At 49.4% G+C, this 25542-nt stretch overlaps 1 protein-coding gene across 1 annotated transcript in view; it reads right to left on the bottom strand.

Annotated features, from left to right (window-relative positions):
• Nucleotides 1–37: 37 nt before the first annotated feature.
• The window catches only part of ds (dachsous cadherin-related 1), a 213136-nt gene continuing 187631 nt past the window's right edge, over nucleotides 38–25542 (bottom strand). Inside the window, exons 4-17 of the mRNA XM_033347991.2 lie at nucleotides 24961–25124; nucleotides 24446–24850; nucleotides 21727–22135; nucleotides 18886–19164; nucleotides 18287–18510; nucleotides 17322–17988; nucleotides 16808–17158; nucleotides 14035–14361; nucleotides 13463–13949; nucleotides 9756–10701; nucleotides 9377–9662; nucleotides 5974–6270; nucleotides 3513–3969; nucleotides 38–3439 (exon numbers count right to left, since the gene is read on the bottom strand). Coding sequence (XP_033203882.1) covers nucleotides 1111–3439; nucleotides 3513–3969; nucleotides 5974–6270; nucleotides 9377–9662; nucleotides 9756–10701; nucleotides 13463–13949; nucleotides 14035–14361; nucleotides 16808–17158; nucleotides 17322–17988; nucleotides 18287–18510; nucleotides 18886–19164; nucleotides 21727–22135; nucleotides 24446–24850; nucleotides 24961–25124 — 7628 coding nt within the window. The 3' untranslated portion in view covers nucleotides 38–1110. The remainder of the gene's footprint in view (nucleotides 3440–3512; nucleotides 3970–5973; nucleotides 6271–9376; nucleotides 9663–9755; nucleotides 10702–13462; nucleotides 13950–14034; nucleotides 14362–16807; nucleotides 17159–17321; nucleotides 17989–18286; nucleotides 18511–18885; nucleotides 19165–21726; nucleotides 22136–24445; nucleotides 24851–24960; nucleotides 25125–25542) is intronic.

Below are 25542 nucleotides of genomic sequence, written 5' to 3'. Positions count from 1 at the left end.
TGAGATATATAGGGTTTGTAAACAGAAATCCGATAGATTCCTAAAAAATTCATTTATTTAAAATTCACCGTCAAGTGAATCCTGGGCTCACAGAAGAGTCTTTGTACAAAGAGTTGTTTTTTTTATACAAAATATGACATACCTATTTCCTAATATTTTTATGTATATATATACCTGGCTGAGAAAAACGTTGTCGTCTTCCGTTACATCGAAATTCCAATTGGAAGACCAGCACAAAGTAGAAATGAAACGGGGCATGAAAAGGTATCTCCGGAGTTGCGCGAGCACGAATATCGGATCGATCAGTTCGCTCGTGTCGACGCATTTTCAATCCGTTGATATCGCCATGCTCGAGGAAACGTTCGTTCGAGCGATCGACCGATTCGTCTCGGTCTCTAACGAAATTAAGGTGACTGTACAGCCGCGCGTTTCAACGGGCATGGCACGAAGACACGGACTTCGAATCGAGACTATCGGTGCGCTATCGAGTCTATCTTTTGATTATAAGGCGTAATGGTCAATTTTTTCTTGTTTTTTCGCATGAGTATTATTTACACGATTGCTTAACGATTACGCGGCCCATTTCGGACTCCTCTATGTACAAACAAACGAGTATTATTTTAACTATCGATCGACCGACGATCGAAACGGCAAGTAACAGTCGTACATCTGTGCTTAAAAAAATATCGCGCAATCGCCTCTTTTCCGCAGGTCATACGTTCTATACGTTAGGATCGTTGCGCGAGTACGAGAATACGGGATTATCTACAAACGTTCGTTTCGATTCTACAACTAGACGCGTAAAAGAGGCGTTCGTGACTATCACGGCGGAAATAAAAAAATGTGCACTTTGGCACCTTCGAGAATCTCGTCGAAGGTCAGTCAACTTAAAGTCTCTATTTTATACACACTGCGCTCATACTGCAATCACACGAAATCGGGTATACGCTAACGACGCTTTCAACGCGATAAACTCCGATTAAAACATTCTCTAAAATATAACTCGCAATTTTCGAATCGACGCTATCGAATATACGCGATACCGGATCCAAGATATAACGGGACTAATACTAATATCTGACGCAACGCGACTATGATTTCGATATACCGTTAGATCCTTAATTCAGCGTCGGTAACTGGAATACCTCTATTGGCACTTTGACCGGACCTTTGAGTGGCAGGTGGCACCAAAGGACTGATACTAGGACTTCTGGTGGCGAGAGGAGATAAGGACGGAGAAAAACTCGGGCTAAGGGCCGCCGATGGGAAAGTGGAAGCATCGTGGCTGATCGGAGATCTTGGAAGAATGCCCCTGGCTAACGCGGGAGCCGCCAACGACCTAGGAGCAACGGAAGTGAGCAATGGCGGGGGCGGGGCTTTATGTACAGACTTGGTCTTGCCGCTGCTTCCTGAATTTCCGCTTTGAACGCTAGCAGCGTCGTCTTTCAGCCTGGCGATTTCGCTGAACACGTGAGCAAGTGGTTGATAATGAGGACCCCAATCCAGCAGATAGTCCCAATTGTACGATCCAGTCAGTTCCTCCTCGCTATGAACGATGGAACTTAGGGATCCGTTCATCGATGGACCTCCAGGAACTTCTAAACCCGACATCGGCCTTCCAGGTTCCCCGATTTTTCCATAAATCAAGGTGGCGATATCGGCTTCGGTGGCGGCCTCGTCCTCGAACAAGTGTAAGCTATCGAGAGGCAGCGCTTCAGGCGGTCTTCTCGGAGTACCAGCCGGAGGGTCGACGATGCCTAACCTGGCTAAATATTCCTGAGTATTGTGAACCGAGAGATCACTAGCCGAGTCTCCAGTCTGTTGGCCTTCGTTGATCATTCGAATCTCTTCGTCTTCTCCGTCGTCCTCGGCCGAGCCTCTGCCAGACGAGCCGGACTGGTCGCTGCCGGACAATTCCGAAGTCGCCTGTTGCTGCCCGGATTGACCAGAGGTACCATACGGTGGTATCTCATCGTACTTGGGGGGTGCAAATTGACAGGAAGCAGCGCCGCTTCCACCATTGCCGTTCCCAGAGCCTCCGTTTCCTCCTGCACCCACCCCGGCAACGCTTCTAATCGGTATAGTATCGAAGGCGCTCGGATCCACGTAGCTATTGGACGCAGTGGCATTGCTCTCCCCGTTTAAACTCGGTTTCGTGCCCGGTTTCTTATGCCTTCGATTTCGAAGATGAAGATAGAGGAAAATAGCACCAAAGACGATAACCAACAAAAGCAAAGCGATTAATAAACCTAACGCCCAATCGGCTAGACCCCCAGTCGCTGCGACTGCCATGTTAGACCCAACATCGTTCGGGGTAGCCAAAGCTGTGGCGCCTCTAGCTTCGTTCACGTCGCTATCATCCGTCAAAGTGATTTCTACCACTGTCATGTTCGACAAAGAGCCCTGTCTACCGGAACTGGCACTGACCACTAACCTCGACGATTCCTCCACGTCCATATCAATGTGCACCAGCTTCTGCTTCACAATCAACGCGCCTGTGGTGCGATTCAGTTTGAAATAAGGGTGTTGCGAGGTCAGTTGATAAACGACTCGTCCGTCGGGACCTTTGTCTCGATCTGTTGCTGTTACATGACCGATCACCGTTCCAGGGATCACCTGAGCTCCGTTTTTAATACCGAATCTGTACATTCTTTCTGTGAATTGCGGGTAAAATTCATCCCTGGATTCGATCTCCACTCGGACTCTGACGGCTGCCGTTCGGCCACCTGTATCGGTTGCTCGTAGAGTGAACGCGTATCTGTTTCGCAGCTCATAATCAAAGACAGCGCGCGTCGTCACTGTGCCGGATTTTCCATCTACAGCGAACAATTTCCAGCTATCGTCGATATCGGAAAATCCGGTTGCCGCGGCAGATACTATGGAGTAGTTCAAAGATCCAAATATACCGCGATCCAAGTCCGACGCTCGCGCGGAAAACACGATCGTCCCGATCGGTTCGTTCTCTCCGACAAATTCCAGGTATTCAGAGACTGGGAACTTGGGTGAATTGTCGTTCACGTCTTCCAGGTGAATACGAAGCCTCGTCAAAGCGCACAGCGGAGAAACTGGATCGCTGTCGCACGCCATGACCACTAGATTGTGAATGTCTGGTTCGAGATCGCAGTCCAAGGTTGCGTTTACTTGAACAGCGCCGGTGGTTTTGTCCACGCGAAACAGGCCACCGTCGTTACCGGAAGTAATTTCGTACGCTAAATTCGCAGCCACGCTGCCAGCCAGATCGTCGTCCTTGGCGCGCAACATGGCCACCGTGGTACCGCGTACTGCGTTCTCTTTGATCGATACTTGATGAAGATCCTCCAAGAAACGAGGGTAATTATCGTTCACATCTTCCACCGTAATGATTACCGTAACAGGTTCGTCTCCTACCAGCGACCCGGTTGTCATGTTTTCGTTCTTGGAGCCTAGTCGTAAAACGTATCTGAAAAATTCATAACCCTCGTTAGTGCCAAATTGGAATTCCTACGAAAACGTTAAAAATCGATCGTCCTTACTTGTCTTTCGTTTCTCTGTCGAGCGTTCTGGAGAGAATCAATTTGCCTCTGGATATTTCGAACGTTCCGCTGTCATCGCCGGCAACGATAGCGCCGTCCAAAAGGTCCACGTCGGACAATCTCATCAAAGTGGTGCCCTTCAACGTATTTTCTTTCGCAGTGACCTTGTACTCTTTGCCGGGCAAGCTGCTCTTCAAGCTGCTCAATCGCACGACGACGGAACATATGGACGAGGCCGGTGGCTTACCGTAATCTTCCGCTACGATGGCCAACTCCACCTCTTTGGGCAAAGGTCTTGGTATCGCGGTACGATTAACCGTCAGAACGCCGGTTGCGGGATGCACTGAGAAACCTTTGGTAGCTTTCAGCAGATAATATCGTACTCGACTGTTGTCCTCTGTAAGGTCGTCGTCGGTCGCGTTTACCGTCAGAATTTCTTGCAAGTCCCCTCGTCCTTCTGCAACGACAAGAAAAGAATGACGAAAGTGAGAAAGAGAGAAGAGCTATCGATCGTAGGCAACCGTACGAAGTTTCCCTATATCGAGAGTACGATAAAGCGGGATGTAGATGAAAAAAGCTAAGTATTTGCACCGACGTATTGGGAATCGATCGTCGGTCGCTTCGGGAGAGTATACTTGAAAAAGCGCGCGGGACAAAGATCGAGGGATCATGGGCGCGAGGTCAAGTACCCTCTCCACCTCTTTTTGTTGGAGGTACCACGTCCTCGAGCAGCACCACCGCCACCACCAACTAAGTTCTTTCTTTTCTTGGTAAAGGAGGAGGATAAGCCGTCCTGACATCGGGCTGAACGGAAGTATGAAATAATAACCAGTTATATAAATCGCTCGGGCGAGCCGTGGGGCCAGCAGGATGGAGCAGCTCCGCAGCTACAAAAATCATTTCGATGCGTTTCAAATCGTCGGATAACTCGGCATTAATGTGCCAAGTTGCAACCTAAAGCGAAAAAGGAAGATAAAGAAGAAAGCTGGAATGAAACAGGAGAGAGAAAGAAAGGCGGAGAGGAGGGGAGGCTGAAATAAAACTTGGTGAACGCGCACCCCCTTGGGGATGTCCGAGGTGAGGAGGTAGGACGACCTCGGAGGAAAGGGAATTTGAACCGAGAAGTGACAGGTACTCTATAATTATTGCGAGACGCGTATGACCGTGGAGTATGCGTGTTCGCATCACGATTTGCAGTGGGACGAATTCTTATTACTGGCCGAGCTTCATTAATCCCACCTTCTTTTCGGAATATATCCTGCCTTCCCCGGACAGTTTAATACGATTTTGATAATCGCCAGATTAACCCGTCTTCCTCGTTCGTTTATCACGATATAAATGATCTGCGCACGATTCCTCCCTAGTGAGAGATCGGAAAGAGTGTCAGCGAGAAAATTAAACCTTGCTCGCCTATTCTCTGGAAATCCCGCGACAAAATAGCCCTACTAGAAGCGGCGTCATCGATCAATTGCGGAGGAGAGTATTTTTTAAAACGTCACTCTGGACTTTCCCACTCTATTTACGAATCTACGCGGCGAAGCCCGAGAGGAGACGAAAAGAGAGATGCAAATTCGCGAGGCAGTCACCATCGGAGCTCCCCCCTTTCAACTCTTTCCACGTCCACCTCCTGCCAATCCAGCCTCCCCTGTCACCCCTCTGCCGCCCACCCAAATGCACCATTAGGCGCGGGCCTATGTATTTTTAATAAGTTTCGAGAGTCTTCGAAGCCGGCGATCTCGGCCGGCGGTTGCAACGAAGGCGGCTTTTCGGCTGCCTCGCAAACGGTGTCCTCGCGTTTATTTATGTGCGAGGCGTTCGCAATTCTCCTCGTCTCCCTTCTGCTTCCTCTCCATCTCCCTTCCCCTCCCCCTTCGTCCCTTCTCCATGCCGTCTTTGCCATTCCTTTTCACCCGACCCCCTTTCTCCCTCTCTATTCTCTGCTCGCTGTGTGCTCCCTTCGGCGTTCGAGTAGCTAGCTTTTCATCGATCCTCTCCTTCATCCTTCCATTCTCCTTTCCTTTTCGTCGTTTTCGATGCTCGTCCCCCCTCGTCCGGCTTCTTCCGTTCTCTTCGCTTCTCTTTTCCGCGCTTTATCTTGGCGCGGTGTCAATTCGAGTTTGGAACACGGGCAACAAGACAACGTGTGTCTACTAAAAACCAGTTTTTAAACTCACGTTTATTTCGCGCCGAGAGACTTGCCTCGGGCCGTCGTCGTCCCCCTCGACATCTTTCTCTCCCTTTCCCTCGTTTCTTCGAGCCCCTTTCGCCGCTATTCCTTCGACGGAATATCGACCGAATAGGTTGCAACTCGTAGCTATGTACAGTTCACTGCGATCTCTTCTCCTTCAACGTTCACACGAGTCTACTACCTTCGCTTCGCAGGAAACTCTCCGACCAGGTTGGAACGGTATGTGGCAAACGATTCGCGGATTCGAAGAAAACGGCCACGAAAATTACTTACCAGGCAGCGTGGCGATGTAAGCGGATTGCTGGAACCGTGGAGCGTTGTCGTTGAGATCCATGACACGAACTATCAAGTCCGTGGTCGCCTCGTGAACACCGTCGCTGGCGATAACTTGCAAGCTGTATTCCGACCGTGTTTCGGCATCCAAACGTCTTCGGAGAACGACCTTGCCTCCGTATCTATCGATACTGAAAGGACCTGGACTGGTCACGTTACCAAATCGATAGGTCAGAGCCGGGGAACTGTCCACGTCGTTCGCCGTGATGGTGGTTAAGACGGTGCCAACAGCGGTACCTAACGCAAAACATATCGCAAATGAAATTCAACTCGTTAGAATTTTACTGAAATCGGGAGGAAAATAGCGTTAAGTTCGTCGAGCGACACAGAACGTCCGCTCTTGATGAACCATTTAACTGGAACATCGAATGGCAGCCAGTTCATCGTGGTACAATGCCAGACTCCGTTGTTACTGATGAATGGCGTCGTTATACGGGCCAACCCGCTTCCCTTGATCTTTTTATTTTCGGCCAGAAGCCACTTTGTCACCGCCAGACGATCATGTGCGATACGTATACAGAGTATTATATATATATAGAGCGGTGTTGCAATCTCGGCCGAGCCAGACCGAGCTCTTCCGCGAAGTTAAAGACAGTTCGAGGGAGTCGCGTTTAAAATGCATTGAATCCTTACTTATCGGCTCTCTCTATCTCGCTGGTGCTAAGAAGAACGCTCGGCGAAGATTCGGTCTGCGGATCGTAGGCGATAATCTGCAGTTTGCCGTGAGCAAATTGTGAGAGAGATATCTACGAGCGGCCACTGGATATTAGAAATCGTACCACCAAACAAAAGTATCGTCGTTACTGCGAGGAACGATAACGTTTAAAATAGAATTTCGCGAAACGACAGAGACTGGACAGAGATGAAGGACGAGCAGAGCGATACACGCGCCGATAAAGGAATTATTTTCCGATGAAGTGACGCGTCCGAATGACTCGGGGACTAGTTGGCACGCGGCAGCGTTCGCTCGTAAATTTCACGGGTGATCGTTAAAGTCGTGTAAATCGGTTTCGAGAGCGGCCACGGCCCTGAATGAACGCGTGGCTCGCACTGTACGAGGTCCGCGCCGCGCCATGCCGGTAGTGTTCCTCCGCCACGCCGCGCGTCATGCCACGGAAGTCGAAACAAAGATCTCTCTATCGGTGGATGTTCTCGTCCGCGTTTCCGTTTCTCTCTTCAAGCCCGCGATATTCCAAGAAACAGGCTGAGAGAGCAGGCAACCAGCACGTGGTAAAACTCGTTGCTCGCGAAATATATAAATTCACATCGGGTACTACTCGATCTCCGTAAGTTATATCGCGGTAATTCTGATTACCGGAGGTCCTCGGTATTCGCGGATTGGCTACGTAAATACGAATACGATGTCGGCGATGTGCTCCTTGTACGGAAAATGCGCTCGTCGGTGGTCTACCATTGTTTCGATTTCTCGTGTCAGTGCCACTTTCGGAACCGATACGATCGATGCTGTCGATTAAATCCTCCTTTGGATACACGTGTACGTGTGCAGCCGCGTACGTGTTCCCATCTAGCGGACGCGAAGGAAGGCCCTTCAGGAACAAAGGCGTGGGCTATCAAACATCGGCGAACCGCACCTCTCGTTTTAGGCTGAACGATAATTACATACGCCACGTTCACCGGGATAATTAAAAACAATTATCATGCGCTTCGCTAAAATATGAACGGACCCGACTACGAGATCGTTTTTTATCAGCGCGCGGTTCAATGAAGTAATCGTGTCCTCGATTTCATCGATTACTTTATGCCACGACCAAATTTTTCGCAATCGATCGCATCGCAACGGGCGTAGAGACCTTCGTCGAGGCCTCCCACGTCATTGTCGAAGGGATACGTAGTCAAATCTTTGAGGTGATAATAAGCACGTAAAAAGGCTGCCACGTTTCTGCATATTTAACACGTTACGCGATTGCGCTATTTAAATTCTATCGAATGCTGCATCCTCAATAGGGCTGCTATGTAGTAGTCTGGTTTACAGCGCGTTCAAGTTTTACGATGATACAAAGTAGATAGCGATCTCACGTTATTCCGTTCGCGTGAGAGCGCACGTTGTTTTGCGATGAACCTTAAAAATATACAGTAAAAACCAAAAGAAAGACCGATAAGATAAGAAAAAACAACGAACAATCAAAAAGAATACAACAAAAACGTGGACGAAAGAAGAAAAGAAGAACAGGAGCAGGAGAAGGGGAAGTACTCCCATATACTAAGAGCGGAAGGATGAGAGGCACAAGAGAACGAAGTGAAGAATACGAAGCGCGTTTAAATCTCGTCGTTCGAAGACGGCAGAAAGCGCAGAGAAAAAGATATCGTACCGGACTATTAGAAAATTGTTCCACGTGTAGCTCTGATCAATTACTTTTACGTATCGCCTGTTCATCTATTTTTTACAGTCTATCGCCTTCTTTCATGCCATGTTTTTTAACATTTTGATCGTTACTCCAGCGAAAAAGCAGGTCTGCTCGAAAAGGTAGCAGCGCGAAGCCTGGTGTTTACGCGTTAAACTGGAGGCCACCTTCGCTCGGTGCCGTTTCATTGAATCGTATCTGTCAATGAGGAGCAATATGAAACGAATGTGAAGGACAAACAGCGTGGAACAACAGGAAGAACGAAGACCGCGAATTATTCAAACAGGCGTTCGCAGCCTCGCCTAAGTTATGCAGATTGTTCCGAACAGTTGGACTTTAATGCCGGCATAAATCCTTTCCCACTTAACTTTATACTTTGAGAGTAGTATGCACTCCTACCTCTGGTATTCGTGTCCCTTTCTTTTTTCCATTGCTCTTACTTTTCCCTTTCTTTGATCCCATCTCTTTTTCTCTTTCGTACACTTGCGTTCTCGAGCGTTTCGCCTCTCACAAGATACACTCGGCTTTGCCACGCGGAAACATCTCTTTCTACTTTCGACCAACCGATCTTTCAACAAAGTCGTTTAGAACTCGAGCGAATCGATGCTAACGAATTCCACGTAAAATAGGATAGTAAACGAATATGAAAATTCGATCGTTCTTTTCGAAGAGCGTCTGGTTCTGGAGTTATTGACCAACGCCGTGTTGGTCGTGAGGGAGCTAATTGCCGGCCGCAATTAAGCCGAAATTAAGGAGGTGTACGCGTATTCGTGTTTGCCCGTAATTTGTTCGCGCACGATCGCGACCAGATGAGACAAATAATCGGTGATTAACCTTCGCCTCGACCGTACACTGAGAAGAATAAACGCCATAATTGAACTATACGACCGGCATAATTAACTCAATGACATTTATATTCTATCTTTTGCTATCCTTCTGACCTTAATTTAGCGTCGTTAGTGATAATTAACGTGGCTTACCTTCGGAAACGGAGATGATACTGTGCTCTGGAAAAGTCGGTTGATTGTCGTTGATATCGATCACGCGGACGCTGAGAGCAGCCGTTCCGGTCAACTGAGGATTTCCTTGGTCCGTCGCGATTATCGTTAGTCTATATTTCTCTCGTATTTCACGATCGAGGACGATATTGGTTCGAACTATGCCGCTGTACGGTGGACTGATGGTGAACGCATTGTCCGGATTACCGTCGACGATATGATACAAGATTCTGCTGTTCATCCCTTGGTCCGCATCGCTGGCCGAAAGCTATGCAAACGAAACACGCGTATTATACGCCTCTGGCTTACAAGCTAGTGGAAACTTTAAATTATTGTTAACATATCGACGTTATATTTTTACCTTGACGACAAAGTCTCCTTTGACGTTGCCTTCCAGGACCGTTGCCGAGTACTGTGTTTGAGTGAAGATCGGTGGATTGTCGTTGACGTCGGACACTTTGACTACAACCTTCACGTATGCTTCCAAGGGATCGGGACCGCTGGTTCTAGCAGCTACAGCGAGCACATGCTGCGAACTTTCTCTAGGTTTCTCCTTGGATTGCTGTCCTTCCAGAGATCTACCCCATGAATTCGTTCGACTGTCATCGGTTTGTTCTTCCACAGGTTTCACCCTCATATCGGTCCACAATTCCGCGTCCAACCTAGAGGGATCATTCACGCGCAACAAGCCGGTATCCTCGTCGATGGTGAACGTGCCAAAGTCGTTGCCCGATCCAAGGGAGTAAGAAACGTGTTGCCTTCTACCGTCCGACCGAACGGCCGAGACTTGGACCACTTCGGTGCCAGCCGCAGAATTTTCCTGAATAACAACTTCGTACGACTCGTTTTGAAATTTCAACACTGGCGCCAAGTCGGCGAGATCTCCGACTTGAAGTTCGATCAATCCTCGAGTGCTTTTCGGTGGATTTCCTTTGTCCCTGGCCAGCACCTCCAAGTGATACGTCTTGCCGTTATCCTGCGACAGAGATAACGCCGCAGTAACGGCACCTGTGCTTGGGTGTATCCTGAATTTAGGCTTCTCTTGCTCGTGCAGAAAGGAGTAGACCACTTCTCCATTGGGACCGTCGTCGGCGTCGGTCGCCACTACTCGCAGAATGTTCTTCTCTGGCTGAGTGCCGATCGACACGCGGGCGCGAAAGGGATACTCGTCGAAGACAGGGGCATTATCGTTGACGTCGCTCACTCGAATCTCGACCGGGATCGTGGTACTCCTGGCGTCGTACTTGCCGCTGTCCGTAGCTACCACCACGAAGTTGTAGGAACTTTGGCGTTCGCGATCCAAGGGGCTGCGGAAAACAATCGGGCTAGAGACATTCGATGGATTGAACGAGTGGCGAAAATTCGCGATAATTATGGACAAAAGGGAAAGGAAGAATTTTTTGGCGGGACGGACAAGCCGGAAAGCTCGGTTACATTAGCGACTGGCGAAAATTACGTTCGGTTCAGAGCTCGTTTCCCCTGCGCATCAGATGCATCTTTAATTCTGATTTACCGGTCAATAGACGATTGTTCGAACCAGGAGAACGGGCCGGATTTAAGGCGGAAGGTGGCAGCGCAGCGTAGCGCGACGGCGGATAGCTTGTTTGTCTGACGGAAGCCTTAATCGTGCACAGCGATCTTGTGTAATCCACGTCCGCCATTACCATAACTCTGCGGATCCTCCATGGCGGCTCGCTGGTCGCCGTTTCGTGTCTTAAATCGCGCGAAAGCCGGGGAAGGTTGGCTGTTTTTTCGCCGTTACCACTGAGCGAATTTAGCGTCCCCGTCCTCGTGAGCTATACGCCTCGAGAAATCGCTATATCGACTTAGGGCTCCAACTCTCTCCCTCCTTTTCCGGATTTCTACGCCTCCTCAACTGAATAGTTCAGCGCGTTTTTAAACATCTTTTTCCCTTTGGCCGGCACTCTTGCCGCTATCTAGAATTTACTCGCTAGGAGGTATTGCTCTCCTGCTTCGATACATCCGTGAAACCAAACGGCGCGACGTCTTTATCGCGCATGTTAATTCTAATCTAATTATACTATCGTGGCAAATTTTTCGCTCGACCCACGGCTCGAATGCATAATTTGTTCCCATTGAAAGTAACCGTTTAACGAGTAACATTCAATTGTCGGGTATTTTTTCTAGAATCCCGGTCAGATAGCAGCGATAAAGCGAGTCAGGGGTAATTTATCGTATCGCTGGACTTTGTCTTTATTAGCCGCTTGGAAAAGTCACGCGAACCTTGCGAATTCGCGGGCCGGCAATAAGCACCGGCTGAGCTCGACAATGTCTTTGCCGCGTATACGCTGCCTGCTTCGTATGTGCACGTAATAACCTTTAACGAGCGTGGAATAATAATCGTGCGCCGGTAGCGCGCAAAATCGACGCGGTTATTTACGATTTAACCGAGCAGAGCCGAGAGTCGACTCTCGCTGCTGACCGTCGCACCGTGCGATTATACGAGCGCGGCTATTTTTATTTACACCGTCTAGATGCGAGATAATATTCTTCGAATCGCTTCTGTTTGAAAATCATCACCTCCGCTAGGATGATGTCGCATCGATGTTCACAGGATTCGTACCGCTATGGTTCGATTAATCGTCCGAGCGCAACGTTATCGATACCGAATCGTCGTTCCTATTCAAGTTAGTTATCAATCCCATCTCTTCCGGGTGGTCCTGGGAATGGACATGGGGAGAACTTTTATACACCTACTCGTAGCGAACCTCCGCGCTGCTAAACCCGCTCGGGCCGTCGAGGTAACAGCAATAGCAACAATACCAACAACAACGCGATACAACCACGCGGTTGGTGACTACCGATTGGGAAGAGGAACGAGCGCCGGCAGCAGCCGCGGAGCGAACGACGGAGAAAGAAAGTTCGTCCGAACAAGTGGTGGGAGGAAAAAGGGACGGAGAAAGAGTCGCAGACAGAGATCGCGAAAGAGTGGCCCGACCGGGATCTGGTTTTGCATATCAGGCTTTTTGCCGGCTGAAATAATGCATTGAAATGCCACATGGTGCCCCGCTGAAATGACACACGGCTGTCGCGCGGCAAAAGTACGCTTCTGCGTGCCTCCTCCCGACTACCGACACCCTTCATCCTATAGATCTCCCTATTTCTCGGTTTGCTGCTTGTTTGTCTTTCCTTTTTTCTTCCTTCCTCGTTCTTTTTCTTTTTTGCCTTCCTCTTCTTTTACTCCTCCTTCTAATTTTTGTCTCTCTTCAACGATCCTACGTACTCGTCTGCGTCTCTATCGAAAACGGAACCAACACGGCCGGTACCATTCGATGTCGTTTCGACGAACGAACTAACAAAAATATAGAAGCTTTCGTTTCGCTGGGGATTACGCGAGTAATAACGCGGCAAGATTCGAATGGTGACGAGATCGGAGTTCGTGAGACCCTCGGTGAAATTTAATCAACAGTGTTCGACCTTGATAGAACGGAAGCTACGGAAGGACTGGAGATTTAACGACGTCTCGCGATACGAGTTTATTGCGCGCATAATCGCAAAGGGCAGAAGGGCACAGAAGAGAAGGACGGGAAGGGAGATGCGGGCGAAGAAAGGAGACAGGAGAAGGAAGAACACGTTGATCCGTGCCGACGGGTTATGCATATGGAATCAACTAATCGACCACAGTGCATCGTTCGCGAGTCGCATCGACTGACTTTATAATTCTACAAGGTTCCTAGACCTTCCACCTCCTTCCATCTCTACCAACTTCTTGTCCGATGGTTTTTTTCATTTCTGTATTTTACCCGCTCCTCCCATGCGTCTACTCCTCGTTTTATGATGACAGTACCGACGTAATATCCCACCGGCGATCCTAATCTCACCCGCAATAAAGATTGCGCAGTAATTAACGCCAGGATGAAATTAGTTTGCTGGAAGAGCTCGCGAAAGAAAGAATTCAATGTGGGAGAAGGGACAAGACGTACGTAAAGAGACTAGGACGAGATCACCAAAAGCTCGGTGAGAACATTGTTCTCGGATAAAGACTGAGTGAAAAAAAGTCTTCGTTCGATTATGATAGTTAAAGATAGAGGATAGTCGTTTACTCACCCAGCAGTTGTAATGACGCCCGTTAGGTTGTCAACTCTGAATAGCCAGCTCGTTTCTTCGCCGATGGCGTAGGTGATTTTTCCATTCACTCCTTGGTCGGGATCCGTCGCTCTCACGGACATGACGCTAGAATCTGGTGCCACATCCTCGGAAATAGTTGCCACGTACTTGCTAGGATAATAGTTTGTCGGGTAATTGGAAGACCCATACGAGAAACCGTTGGACAAAGCGAATCCGGGATACTCGGAGCTTGGAACAGGCCCTCGAGGTCTCGATTCGGTATACTGATTCTGAACGAATGATGGAGCGTTGTCGTTTACGTCCAGCACGATTACGGTTAAGTTACATCGTGTCTCCAAGCTGGGCCGACCTTTGTCCTTGGCTGAAATCGTCAGGATGTACTTGGATACCGCTTCCCGATCTAGATTCGACATCGACAACATTCCGGTTATGGAGTCCAGGATGAACTTTGCGCCAATGTTACCACCTAAAAAGCCACCAGAACAATGAAGCTTGTATGTATGCATAGATGGACGAAGGGAAACAGTAGGTGGAACCTCGAAACGTCTTACCTACGATACTATAATAAATTTCCCCATTTTTTCCCTCGTCGAGATCAGCCGCAGCGATCGTGTGAATCACGGAAGTCCCTTGGTTCTCGGGTACGGCGAGCGTGTAACAGGAACCTGGTCGAAATTCGGGGCTGTTGTCGTTTTCATCCATGACCAAAACTTCGAGCGTGCTAATATCCAACAATTTGCTGGACCTCGCTAAAATCGGAACGGAATAGTGGGACACTTCCTCGCGATTCAGAGGTCCACGCAGGGTCACTAGACCGTTCGGTGTAACGGAGAATTTGTCCGCGGCCAGATTGCTTGGAATACTGAAGCTGACGTTACCTGCGCAATCATATCAAAACCTTCGTCAACGTTCCAATCGATATTTTCATCGATAGATATTCAACGCGTGGAATAAAATTAAGCTCTTTTTTTTGAAGTTACGGTCAACCGAAGCACGTTACAAGAAATTAGGACCACGCGACCGAGACTCGTTTCCTCGCAAGACCATTATCCTGTCGGATCCTTTCCGAAAATCTGAAATTATTGGTCAGTTTGCATACGTAAATGTGTGCCTTTAAAGCGAAAGCGATCGAATCCCTTGGTCGGAGATCGACACGTAGCGCGAGGCGATAAGCTTCGTAAATTCCTGAAAATATACCAAGCAAATTCGATTCGCGAAATAGCTTTGTTCTTTCGATTACCGGACACGGATCGAAACCAGGAGTGAATGGGAAATAACAAGAGAGAAGAAGGAGATAAAAAGCAAAGGATCTTAGCCCCGCAACAATTATACTCAACGCGTTACGACCGCGAAACTACGGATGCTTGCAAAATTTATACGAGAGAAAATCGAGATTTAGGCGGGCACGATCCGCGAAACGCGGTCGGATAGGAAGAATATCGTTTCAAGGAATACCTACCGGTGGTCGCGTTTGGCCGTATACAAGGAAAACAATCAAAAGTGTGTCGAGACGAAAGAATTTTACGGCAAATCCGAGTACGGAATATTCCATTCGCGTGGTCATCGTTTTCACTCGAAGGAGTGACGTCTTCCGGTGGAAGCCAGAGTTTAATGCATTCGTTATTATACACAAATTCCGAAGGACGATGCGCATTAAACTACCGCGGCAATACTTTTAGCTAACATAGAACAAAGAGACGCACTAGCGATCGTTCGGTATTTCTCTCTCGTATCGTGAACGTGGCCAGAAGAGCATTTGGCCGGGTCTCGTGTGTATTCCGTATTCGTAGACGCAGCAGAACGGTAGTTACGGTGACGACACGCACACGCTCGTGCCGCACGTACGAGGGTGTCGGTGTTGGTTGGAACCGGTGATTTGCCTATGCGTACTGCGGCAAGCTGGCGGCACGATGATATACGCGGCCATTGTTTCGCCCTGTCCCCTTTCGTTCTTCCTTTTCATCCGCCCTCCCTGCTGCGATGCGGCGCGGTGGCTCGCTAGCGGTTCCGGACCCCTAACAGCAACCTCGTCCTTCGGGGTATCTCATAGGGACGCGGAACCCTTTGCAAGTTGTGCAGGGCGCGCTAATGCGCTCGTCTGATACACGGGCACCGGTCTAGATAAGCGCAAAACGAGCGATATACCATATTGTCGGTCGCGCAGAATGTTTTGCTACGAGACCGAGAATACCTAGCAGATTTTCTGCGCACGCTTTTAGTGATCATTATGCTCGTGCTCTGTCTCATCTGCTTTACGGTCCGTTTTTCTATTCGAAAAGTGGCGGCCGGAACTGAAGGTGGAGAAAAGGCAACGCGGAGGACTCAAGAGGAAAGCGGAGCACCAAGGAGCGCGGTCACCTAACGCACACCGTCGAACCTCTATCTACGAGGATGAAATTTTCTCATCGGCGGAATTCTCCGAGGAGCTTTTAACGTGGCGGCAAGCAACCATATTGTGGGAGAAGAGAGAATGGTGTGAGAGAGGGGGAGAGAGAGGGAGAGTATCGCGCAGACGTAGCACGCGGATGGAACGCACTTTCGAACAGGAGGGAGCCAGACCGAGAGTCGTTTCGCTGAATTTACTATAATGTCCGGTACCAGCCAGATTCGAGGCAATTATTCGTGGTATTTTCATAGCAGAGCTTTCCTATTAGCAGGAGTGGCCATTCGCAGCGGTTATATTCCTTTCTGGCAGTCCGACATGTAGGTGGCACAGAACTGCGCAAACGCTGGCGCGCGGCGACAGCCAAACTCGAAAATCCGTGGAGCAGAACGTAGAAGAAGGGATGGAAAGAGATACGAGAGAAGAGAGGGCTCAAGCCGGGACAAGATAGCAGAATGTAATTTCACCTTCTGCTGGTATAGGGAGCGCTAAATTGACAGCCCCTCCTGTTCCGTCGCACTTTATGCAGCGACGCACCACCGAAACAATAAGGACGCTCGCGGAACACCTAAAAGGATAGCCGCGCGAGAGCCCCATTTTTGGTCCTCCCGTGCATCCTTGTCGTACAACGGCGGTGTGTGCGTGTACGCGAAAGAGATCGATAAGTTTCGAGGCAGCCGAGTTCAGCTTTGTCCCTTCGCATTATCCTTGCAAGCGTTAACCGAATATACACGGTTCTATCTGATCATCTTTCGCGAATGATATACGAGCATCGGCGGATATTTATCAATAAACTGACCGGTTGTAAACCCAACGCGAGTTTTATTTCGCGTATTTAATGGGAATAAAATGGAATCGAGAATCGCGATCTTGACGATCCGCGCGCTCGCGGTTCGCCGGTCCACGATAACTCTTTGAGAGAGATCGCGGTGCACGCTTACCCTGATCGGCGATGATAGGACCGGCGACGTTTAGAACCGGTGCTCCGACCTGGAGGTCTTCTGAAATTCTAGCTACGGGGTTGGCGAGCAGTAGCCGAGGAGGTCCGTTGGTCTGTCCAGAAGCCAACGTCAGAATCAGCCTGAGAGTGGACTTGCGCGGTGGGGAACCGTGATCGTTCGCCGTAATCTCCAGCTCCGTCGACCTTACCATCGGCCTCTCCAGGCTCACTATACCAGATTCGTAACCCACCGAGAATCTCGCCTCCTCGTTCGCCGATGTAATCACATACGATACACGGCCATTGTCACCTGCGTCTTTATCCACGGCGACCACTCTCACGAGCATCGCCCCTGCAACGATGCCAATTTACGATAATGCTGCTTTGTAATTGAATCGCCCGTCTCTGCGCGTTAGCGCGGCAAACTGAAGCATCTCTACGTGTTTAAGATTCGATTAAACTCACTCGTTGCTCTTGCCTGAAAGAGCTAAATCGCATAGCAGAGAGTCACTCACCTGGTAAGAGGTCCGGCGTGACCGCGACTTTGGTCGATTCCGGGGCAACGAAAACCGGGTCGTTGTCGTTCTGGTCGAGCACGATGATCCTGGCGGTCACGGTCGAGGCTAGTTGCTCGCCGGGAGGAGCGCGATCGGACGCCTTCAGGATCAGCATGTACTCGGCTCTTTCCTCCCTGTCGAGAGGCCTGGCCAAGGTTAGAGCGCCGGTCAGCGAATCGACCGCAAAACTACCTCTCGATGGAAATTCGGCCACCAGACCGTATCTAAGATCGCCGTTCAAACCGCTGTCCAAATCGATGGCCGTCAAATTGTAGATGGTAGAACCGATCACCGCCTTCTCCGAGACTCGAACGGTTATCGGATCTTGCGGCCATCGGGGTGGATTGTCGTTTGCGTCTTCGATCACGATCTTCACCGAGACGGCGATGCTCTGAGGGTTGCCGATCGACGTGGTGTCCAATGCGCGAATCTCTAGGTGGTATTCACTAACGTTTTCGCGGTCGAGAGAATGAGCGACCACCAGCTGACCGGAGCTACGATCCACATCGAATGCTGGAAACTCGCTGATGGGTGTCAGGGAATCCAAAGTGAAAGCCACGCGGCCTGCTGGACCCGCTCCCGACACCGATCCCACTGCTTGTCCGATACTGGCGTCCTCGCGTACCTAAACGAATCGAGTTACGCGATTTTTTCCTAATTAGTAAGATCGTAAAAGCCGAAGCAATAGTTTGATTCCGATTTAAAGTGCCCCTTTAAAATTTATCCCTTTCCTCCGTAATTAACTTTTTACCGCTTTGCGAAAGTAAAGTTGTCGATGCTTGAACGCCTTCGAACGTGCGCGCGCGCCCATCCTACGAGATGCTTTATCAGCCACGATGCTCATAAATCGCGCGAAAAATCCGAATGAATCGACCAGTGAACGAAAGTTGCATAGCGGTGGCGACGAGGTCGATGATACTCACGTTAAAGGCAAGACTGCTGCTGGTGAAGGTCGGCCGGTTATCCGCCAGCGCTAAAACCTCGACTCTTAACGCGCGTATACCATGTCGCGGTGGTCGGCCTGCATCCGTCGCCTTTACGGACACCCGGTATACGTTCCGTTCCTCGTGATCGAGAACCGCCTTCGTTCTGATCATGCCGGTGATCGGATCAATGGTGAAAACGTTGTAACCATCCGAGTCTCGGTCTGTGGAGGTTAAGGTTAGTCATGAGAGTACGATAATCGACACTCGGTGAAAAACTCGCGTGATCTCGACAGTGAGAACGAATAACGTTAAAACACCATTAAGGAAATAGCAATATTACGGTTATTCAAACTCGTTAAGCATGTATCCGACTGGCTCGAAAGGGTCGAAACGACTCGTAAACGTTCTTGAGAAAATCGGATGGCAATCCTAACGAGAACGTATAAACACAACCCGTTCGAGTTCGTCTTTAAGACCGTGCATAATTGTCTTGGTAATTGGATAACTAATTTCTTCGAGCGCGCTTTCTTCCTTTTCGTGGATCGAGACGAAATCGCTTCGATTCGATCCGTGTTTCTTCGGCTGTAACGCATTACCTTTCAAAATCGTGTAGGTTACGGACGCATTTTCGCCGAGATCCGTGTCCAACGCTCTAACCCTCGCTACTTCCGTTCCCGGTGGTTGTTCCTCCCTGACGCTCACCACGTCCCCTTGCGGATCCACGATTTCGGGCGAGTTGTCGTTCACGTCCAGTACGGTAACCTTCAATGGTACCCTGGCCGCTCTGGACGGGGTTCCTTGATCTCGTGCCTCGAGGACCAGCTCGTGCACTCCTTTCGTTTCCCGATCCAGCGGCTCTTTAGTCGTGATCTCGCCTGAAAATCACGAACGATAAGATGAGTCGCGTTTCGTTGATTTTCTAAGATATCCGAGACGTTTCCCACTCGTATTTATTTCGATTCACCGCATCGACTCTTTAGATCGGTACGAGAAGATGCTCGTGATACGGAGCGAGAGACCGCTCAAATGAGATGGAAATACCGTAAATATCTTGACATAGAATTCGTGTACGTACGTGGAACGGATGATCACCGGTCGACATTGTGCGAGGAAATCGACCTTATCAATTTTCCTGGACAGGAACGATTAATTGGATAATCGCTGTTCATATGCTCGCTAAGAAACGTCCGTTCAACCCGAATTCCTCGGTCGCGTCTCGACACCGGCTATCGTATTTCGTTTCCGTCCTCCTCTCGCATATTATAATTGCAATATGGATGCGTATACAGTCGCGCGTGTAACGAGCATCGTTGTAATTACGTATCTCGCGGTACAGACGGACCGCAAAAGTTACGAAGGGTAGGGAGGCTGAAGGAAGAGAAAAAGAAGAAGAAGAGGAAGAAGGAATGGGACGAGAAGGAGGAGGCGGAGATAGAAAGAAAAAAGGAACAGAAAGAAGAAACGTAAAAAGGAGAGAGGGAATCTTCTCGAGCTGTCTTTTCGACGGGTCAGCGCATTAATGGGTAATTAAGCAAACGCCTAGCCGGCCGAGCAAAACTATTTCAAGACGTGGAAAGGAATGGGGAAAACAATTCGTATAAGGGGTCGAAGGAAGGGCTTCGGTGTTCGTAGGACACACGAGACACCCGCGTGCCTCTACGAATTCTCGACGTACCTAGTCCAGTCCGACGCGTCCACCTCGTCTACCAGCGCCGACAGAACCCCGTCGACGTCGCCGTGCTCGTCGTTTAGAAGACAAACGATCGACGGAGGAACATGCAAACGAGCCGGCATCGAGGGATACCATCGCGGAACAATAAGAAGTATATCGTAGGACGCGTGCTAATGCGTTTCTCGTGTTAACCGTGGGACCGTGCGACGAACTTCTTTGCCCCCTTCAGGAACCGGCTCTCTTTCCGTTCCCGCGCGTTTCTTCCAATATTTGGAAATCCATGCTCTTCCGAGACTGCGTTAGGGAAACTCGTTCCGCGCCGCCACGATCAATACGAGATTTCTTAGAAGCTGTGGAACATATACCCAAACTGGCCAACCGACCAACCGCTCCACGATTTCCCGCGTTTCACCGCTATTTGGTTTTCCGCTAATTTCTCGCATAACTATCGGTGACAACGCGCACAAGTCGAGTAGAACCTTCCGAAACCAAAGATTAATATACAAGTACCGCTGCGACGGAACAACTGGATACTTCCGGCAGAGAGAGGCAACGGTTATTTTTATTTCTCTGTAGCGAAGGTTCGCACTGGAATGACTGGAGAAGAGACCCTCCTCTGCAAACAGGCAGGCCGGTGCACCAACCAGCGAGACTTCTCGTGGATACGAGAGGAAGACCGACCTGGTCTCGAACCAGCATGTACACAAATACTCTCGTGTCGCATGCCAATCAAAGCACGTATGCGCGTAGCATACGAGAGGCAGCGTGCGTGCTCGTTTCGCGGTGTGTGCTGAACCCTTTCTGGTGATTCGTTACACGCCGGTAAGGTGAAAGCACCACTCTTACGGGATTATACTTTGATATCCACGAAGCAGGGGAGATGTTACAAAAACGAAATAATCGCGCCACTGTTCGTATCTCCGATATTGCGTTGTATGGTCTTCCAATTAAAGGCATTCGTATCAAAAATAAATTTACGCTCCTTCGCTTCTTTTTCTTCGACTTCGACCGCTATAAATCTTGAACGCGCGCCAAAGCCGAGAGACGCGCGTCCACCAGAACGAACGACAGAGCTTTGTGCGCACCGTGGAAGCCGATTTCATTAAGCGTTTTCGGGGACTTACGAAACCCGCGTCTGAAGATCTATCGTGTCGTTTCTGTCTGGTGCTTCTAAAGGCTTGCACAATCGTGCAGGGTACCGCTGTTTAACAATGGTACGCAACATCACCAGGACCGTTCCCGAGTTGACGTAAGAGCAACGCGTAAATTAACAGCGTCGATGGCCGAGGGCTATTTAGTAAATTAATCGCTTCTTTCTTCCTTTTCTTCACGCCTTGCTCAACGCCCGGTTCGAATTCAATTCGAATACGCTTCGTTCCTTTCTTTCCGTGCTAGAAAGCTAGAGACGTAACGCGATCGCGTAAATTCCTTTCCAACATGTGTGTCACTCTATAAAAAAGGAACATCGAGCTGTAAATGTGTTCGATATCGTACCGAACTGCGTTCGATATCATGGTATGTTAATTCTATCGGAAATTCGGACAGTATATAGAATTCGTTGATATTTTCCTCGACGGTTCTAATCGTGTGGGATCTTTTTGTTTGAACGTTCGAGCGCTCATAACTGTATCAGCTGTATCATAGTCGGCTGACAGCTTTCGCAAACACTCGAGCGTCGACGAGAAACAAGTAAGTACGCGCACACCGGATTAATATCGGTTATGCAAACAGAGGAAAAAAGTCAGAAAGAAGAAAAAGATCTTACCTGTATCAGGATCGACGGTGAAACTGCTGTTGGCCTGGACCACCGCGTATCTGAGCAGGGCGTTTTTCCCAAGATCGGAATCAGAAGCACTCACGGATCCGACCAGCGTACCCGAGGGTAGATTCTCCAACAGGTCGAATCCGTAAAAATCCTTCTCGAATCGGGGATCGTTGTCGTTGTCGTCGAGCACCGTGACCAGCACGGAAGCGCTCGCGGTCGCGGCCGGAGAACCGTTGTCGGTCGCGAGAACCGTCAGCGCGTGCCGATCCAGGGTCTCGCGATCGAGAATCTGCGCGAGGTAAATCCAACCGGTGTTAGGACTGATCCGGAAGGCCGTTGATCCTTGAAGACGGTAACTCAGCCTCGCATTATTGCCCGTATCAAGGTCCACCGCGGTCACTTGAAGAATCTGTGTAGAGGACAGGAACAAGTTTGTTTTACGAGCGTGTTTTTAGGTAGGTCGATGCAACGGAAAAACGAGTACGACAATTACGATACTTCCTCGGCCGCGCAAAGAGGGAGAAATCTGAATTTCTGCGATGTAAAGGTTTCTCGAGGAGACGAAAAAAAGCCGATGAGATCGATGAAAAAGAAGGTAGCGGCGGTGAGGTGGCACGCAGGGAGAAAGAGGCGGCGAGGAGACAAGACCAGTCGATCCGGTCGTTCCGTATTAATTAAACGCACCCAAAGTCCGCGAACCCTAAATGCGTTCGAACCGGTCGATGTTTTCCAGTGCGGGAGGATCGTGAATTACGGAGGTCGGAGAAGAAGAAGAAACATAGGATCGAGGGTATATAACTTGGTATCCCGTGCACGAAGCTGGCGCTCGGGCAATGATGGATGGCGAACCACAAGGAAGAAAAGGCGACGAGCGCGAAGGGCGGAGGGACGAGGACGAGGATAGAAAGGATCGGCACTCGTCTTCTCATCTGTGAAGGAAGAAGGACGAAACGGTGGCGGCGGCGGCGGCAGCAGCGGCACAGAGGGAGGAAGAGTAGAGATCGACCACCATTAGAAGGAGAACCTGACGTGGGAGCAGGCAGTAATGTGTCTAACTGTACGTTATTAGTTCGCGGCGGGTGAAGGGTTACCCTCACTGTAAGCCAAGTTACTCTTGCTAGCTGCTGCTTCCCCCTACTATCTCCCCGAGTTTCTTTCTCTGCTCGTCTCTCTCCTGGTCGCGGCTAAGATATTGTCTGGATACCACCGACAGCTCACAGATCTGTTTCGCCGATAGATACCACCGATATATACGTGTACGCCGCGCCGAGAAAAGATGGAACGAGAGATCGAGTGGCGAAGGAAGAAGGAAAGAGGAAGAGAGGAACGTGCGCGCTGTTCACCTCGTCGTCGTCGTCGTCGTCGTTTCCGTTCTATCGTACCCTCGTGTATCCGTTGTATTAAAAATGTGACGTCATTTAACGGGCCTATCTTGCGGCAACGATCTCTCGGCCATTCGTCATCGGTATCCTTGTATTCGGGATTGCGTCCACCAGTGGCTACCACCGTACCGCAAGGAATCGCGCTGTTCGTCTCTCGTTCCACCGCTAGATATCGCTACTCCAATGACGAACATGTTCTCGTGTACGCAACAGCTAATGACTCTTTCCCGATTGCTTTCTACTTCATCTTTAACCTTGTATTTAGAGCAAGACCGTCGTGGTCGCGCGTCGTGCCACGAAACGCAACGAAATAAGATGCTATCTGTCAACCACTGATCGAACAATTAGACAAACCTTTCTTCTCGAAGACGACGGAGATAACTGCGACGACCACGACATAAAACTAGTCTACCCGAAATAAATAGTCGTATCCGTGACCATGAGGTTCGATGTCTCCATGAGAGTCAGACACCAGCAAGGAAAGATTTCACGGAATGGAGAAGAATTTCGTTCCAACTTCGTCGGTAATGGTGTTTAACCACGATAAATAATCCTTTCAAGCGGGATAATCAGCATGGGTTGTTCATAAAACGAGCAGCTGTGCGCTGCGTTTCTGTTAAGCCTATCAACGATTACCTATCAATCCCGCGTATTCCATACTACTCCGTAAAGGGTCGCGATACACCATACCACATGCGCACAGCGTATACGTGTTAGCGCGTATGTATATATCGCGTAACAACGTACTGCGCGTTCCTATAAATAACTATCAGTTATAGTCTATCAATCCTTCCACTGAACTGGTCTATCTAGTAACCTTATAGTTCGCATCACTAATCTTTCGCGCGCTCCGGCGTTCAGCTAATTCGTTTCTGTTTTCCGCTGACAAGGTGAACTCGATGAGTCAACGTCTTCTTCTTCCACTCTATTCGCCGTATCTAATCGAAGAAGACCGAAAAATAGAGAAGGAGGAGGACAAAAGGTAGAGGAGGAGATGATCATCGATCCGAGTGGGTGTTAAGGTTCAGCATGATCGGTCTTCCCGGTTGTCCCGCCGGATGAAGTTACGCTTGGCGAAAACGAATTTGAAAAACAAAAAGAGTGCGAGGAACAAGAATGCGGAGGAACACTGGAGAAAGGTTGTTAATCCCTCTCGCTCCTCTACCGACCCAGAATTTCTCTCTCCCACTCTTCTAGTCTTTCTTCGTTCTGTACACATTTCCATGTACACTTTGCGATGCGCTCCCTCGCTCCCTTCCGCGAAAGGGGATCCTACCGCACGTCTCCTCGACAAACAAATGCCCGCGTGACGGGCGTGTAATGAAGATTTTTCTCACTTGAGAATCGAGCTTGGCGCCTTCGGGAACCTCCACATGATACTCGTTCCTCTCGAACACTGGGGGGTTGTCATTCACGTCCTGTACCTCGACGCTCAGGCTGAGATTCGCGGAGAGACCCGCACCATCCAACGCTCTTATCAGAAGACCGTGCCTTTGCTGTGTCTCGTAGTCCAATCTCCTTGCTAAATAGAGTTCTCCCGAGCGGCCGTCTATTCCAAAGAGGTCGTTGCTATTCTGGCCAAGGACGTAGCGTATAGGGTGAGACGGAACGATGTCGGGATCGGTGGCATGTGCTACGTAAAGCGCCGAATGAAGGGGATGCGATTCCGGAACGGAAATGCGGACGCTGCTCGTCGGGAACGTCGGAGCGTTGTCGTTCACATCCTCCACGTTCAATTCCACCTGTGTGACGAGAAACAATGCGACGGCGTTGCGATCAGATTGCTACCTTGGCTCGTGTATGTATCGCGATTTCTCTCGTGATTGTTTCGATTTCTATCGACGCCGGTTACCTGACAGTAGCCTGCGGAAATTCCATTGCGCGCCTCTACGCTGAGAATGTACTTGTCCCGAGTTTCTCGGTCCAGTGGAAGGCGAATCCGAATCATGCCCGTGTTGGAATCCATCATTAGATCCGGTTCTTCCTTCACCAAATAAAATCTGGTTGGCCGTTCACCTGCGAACACAGTTATTATCGTTGTTAAATGGCTACAAAGTGGCTTTTTCTTATACTTTTCTTTTAAGTAACGATCGTTTTAAGACCGAGCGTCGGAAGCTTGAATCTTTGAGAGGAGAAAGGGATGCGATGCAAACCTCGTATTAATTTTTTTTCCTCGACCTTAGCGAACGAAGAATTCGTTGGTTCGTTGGTCTGTTTCTTTTAAAAAGGAACACGAAAAGAAAGGGCGGAAATGGTGGAGGGGGAAGACCGAAAGCGCAAAAATGACGAAAAGGTATTCGGATACTATATAAGCAAGCTGCTCGTTAATTACAACTTCGGCTTGTTCTCACGTGCGCATTTTGCTCCTTTCCTTTCTTGGGGTGCAAATTGTACGAAAATCTTGGCAATCACCACTCATACGTTGTTTCTGATA

This window comes from Bombus vancouverensis, chromosome 8 (genome assembly GCF_051014615.1).
Source record: "Bombus vancouverensis nearcticus chromosome 8, iyBomVanc1_principal, whole genome shotgun sequence".
NCBI classification, from domain to species: domain Eukaryota; kingdom Metazoa; phylum Arthropoda; class Insecta; order Hymenoptera; family Apidae; genus Bombus; species Bombus vancouverensis.
This window is presented reverse-complemented; position numbering and strand designations above follow the sequence as displayed.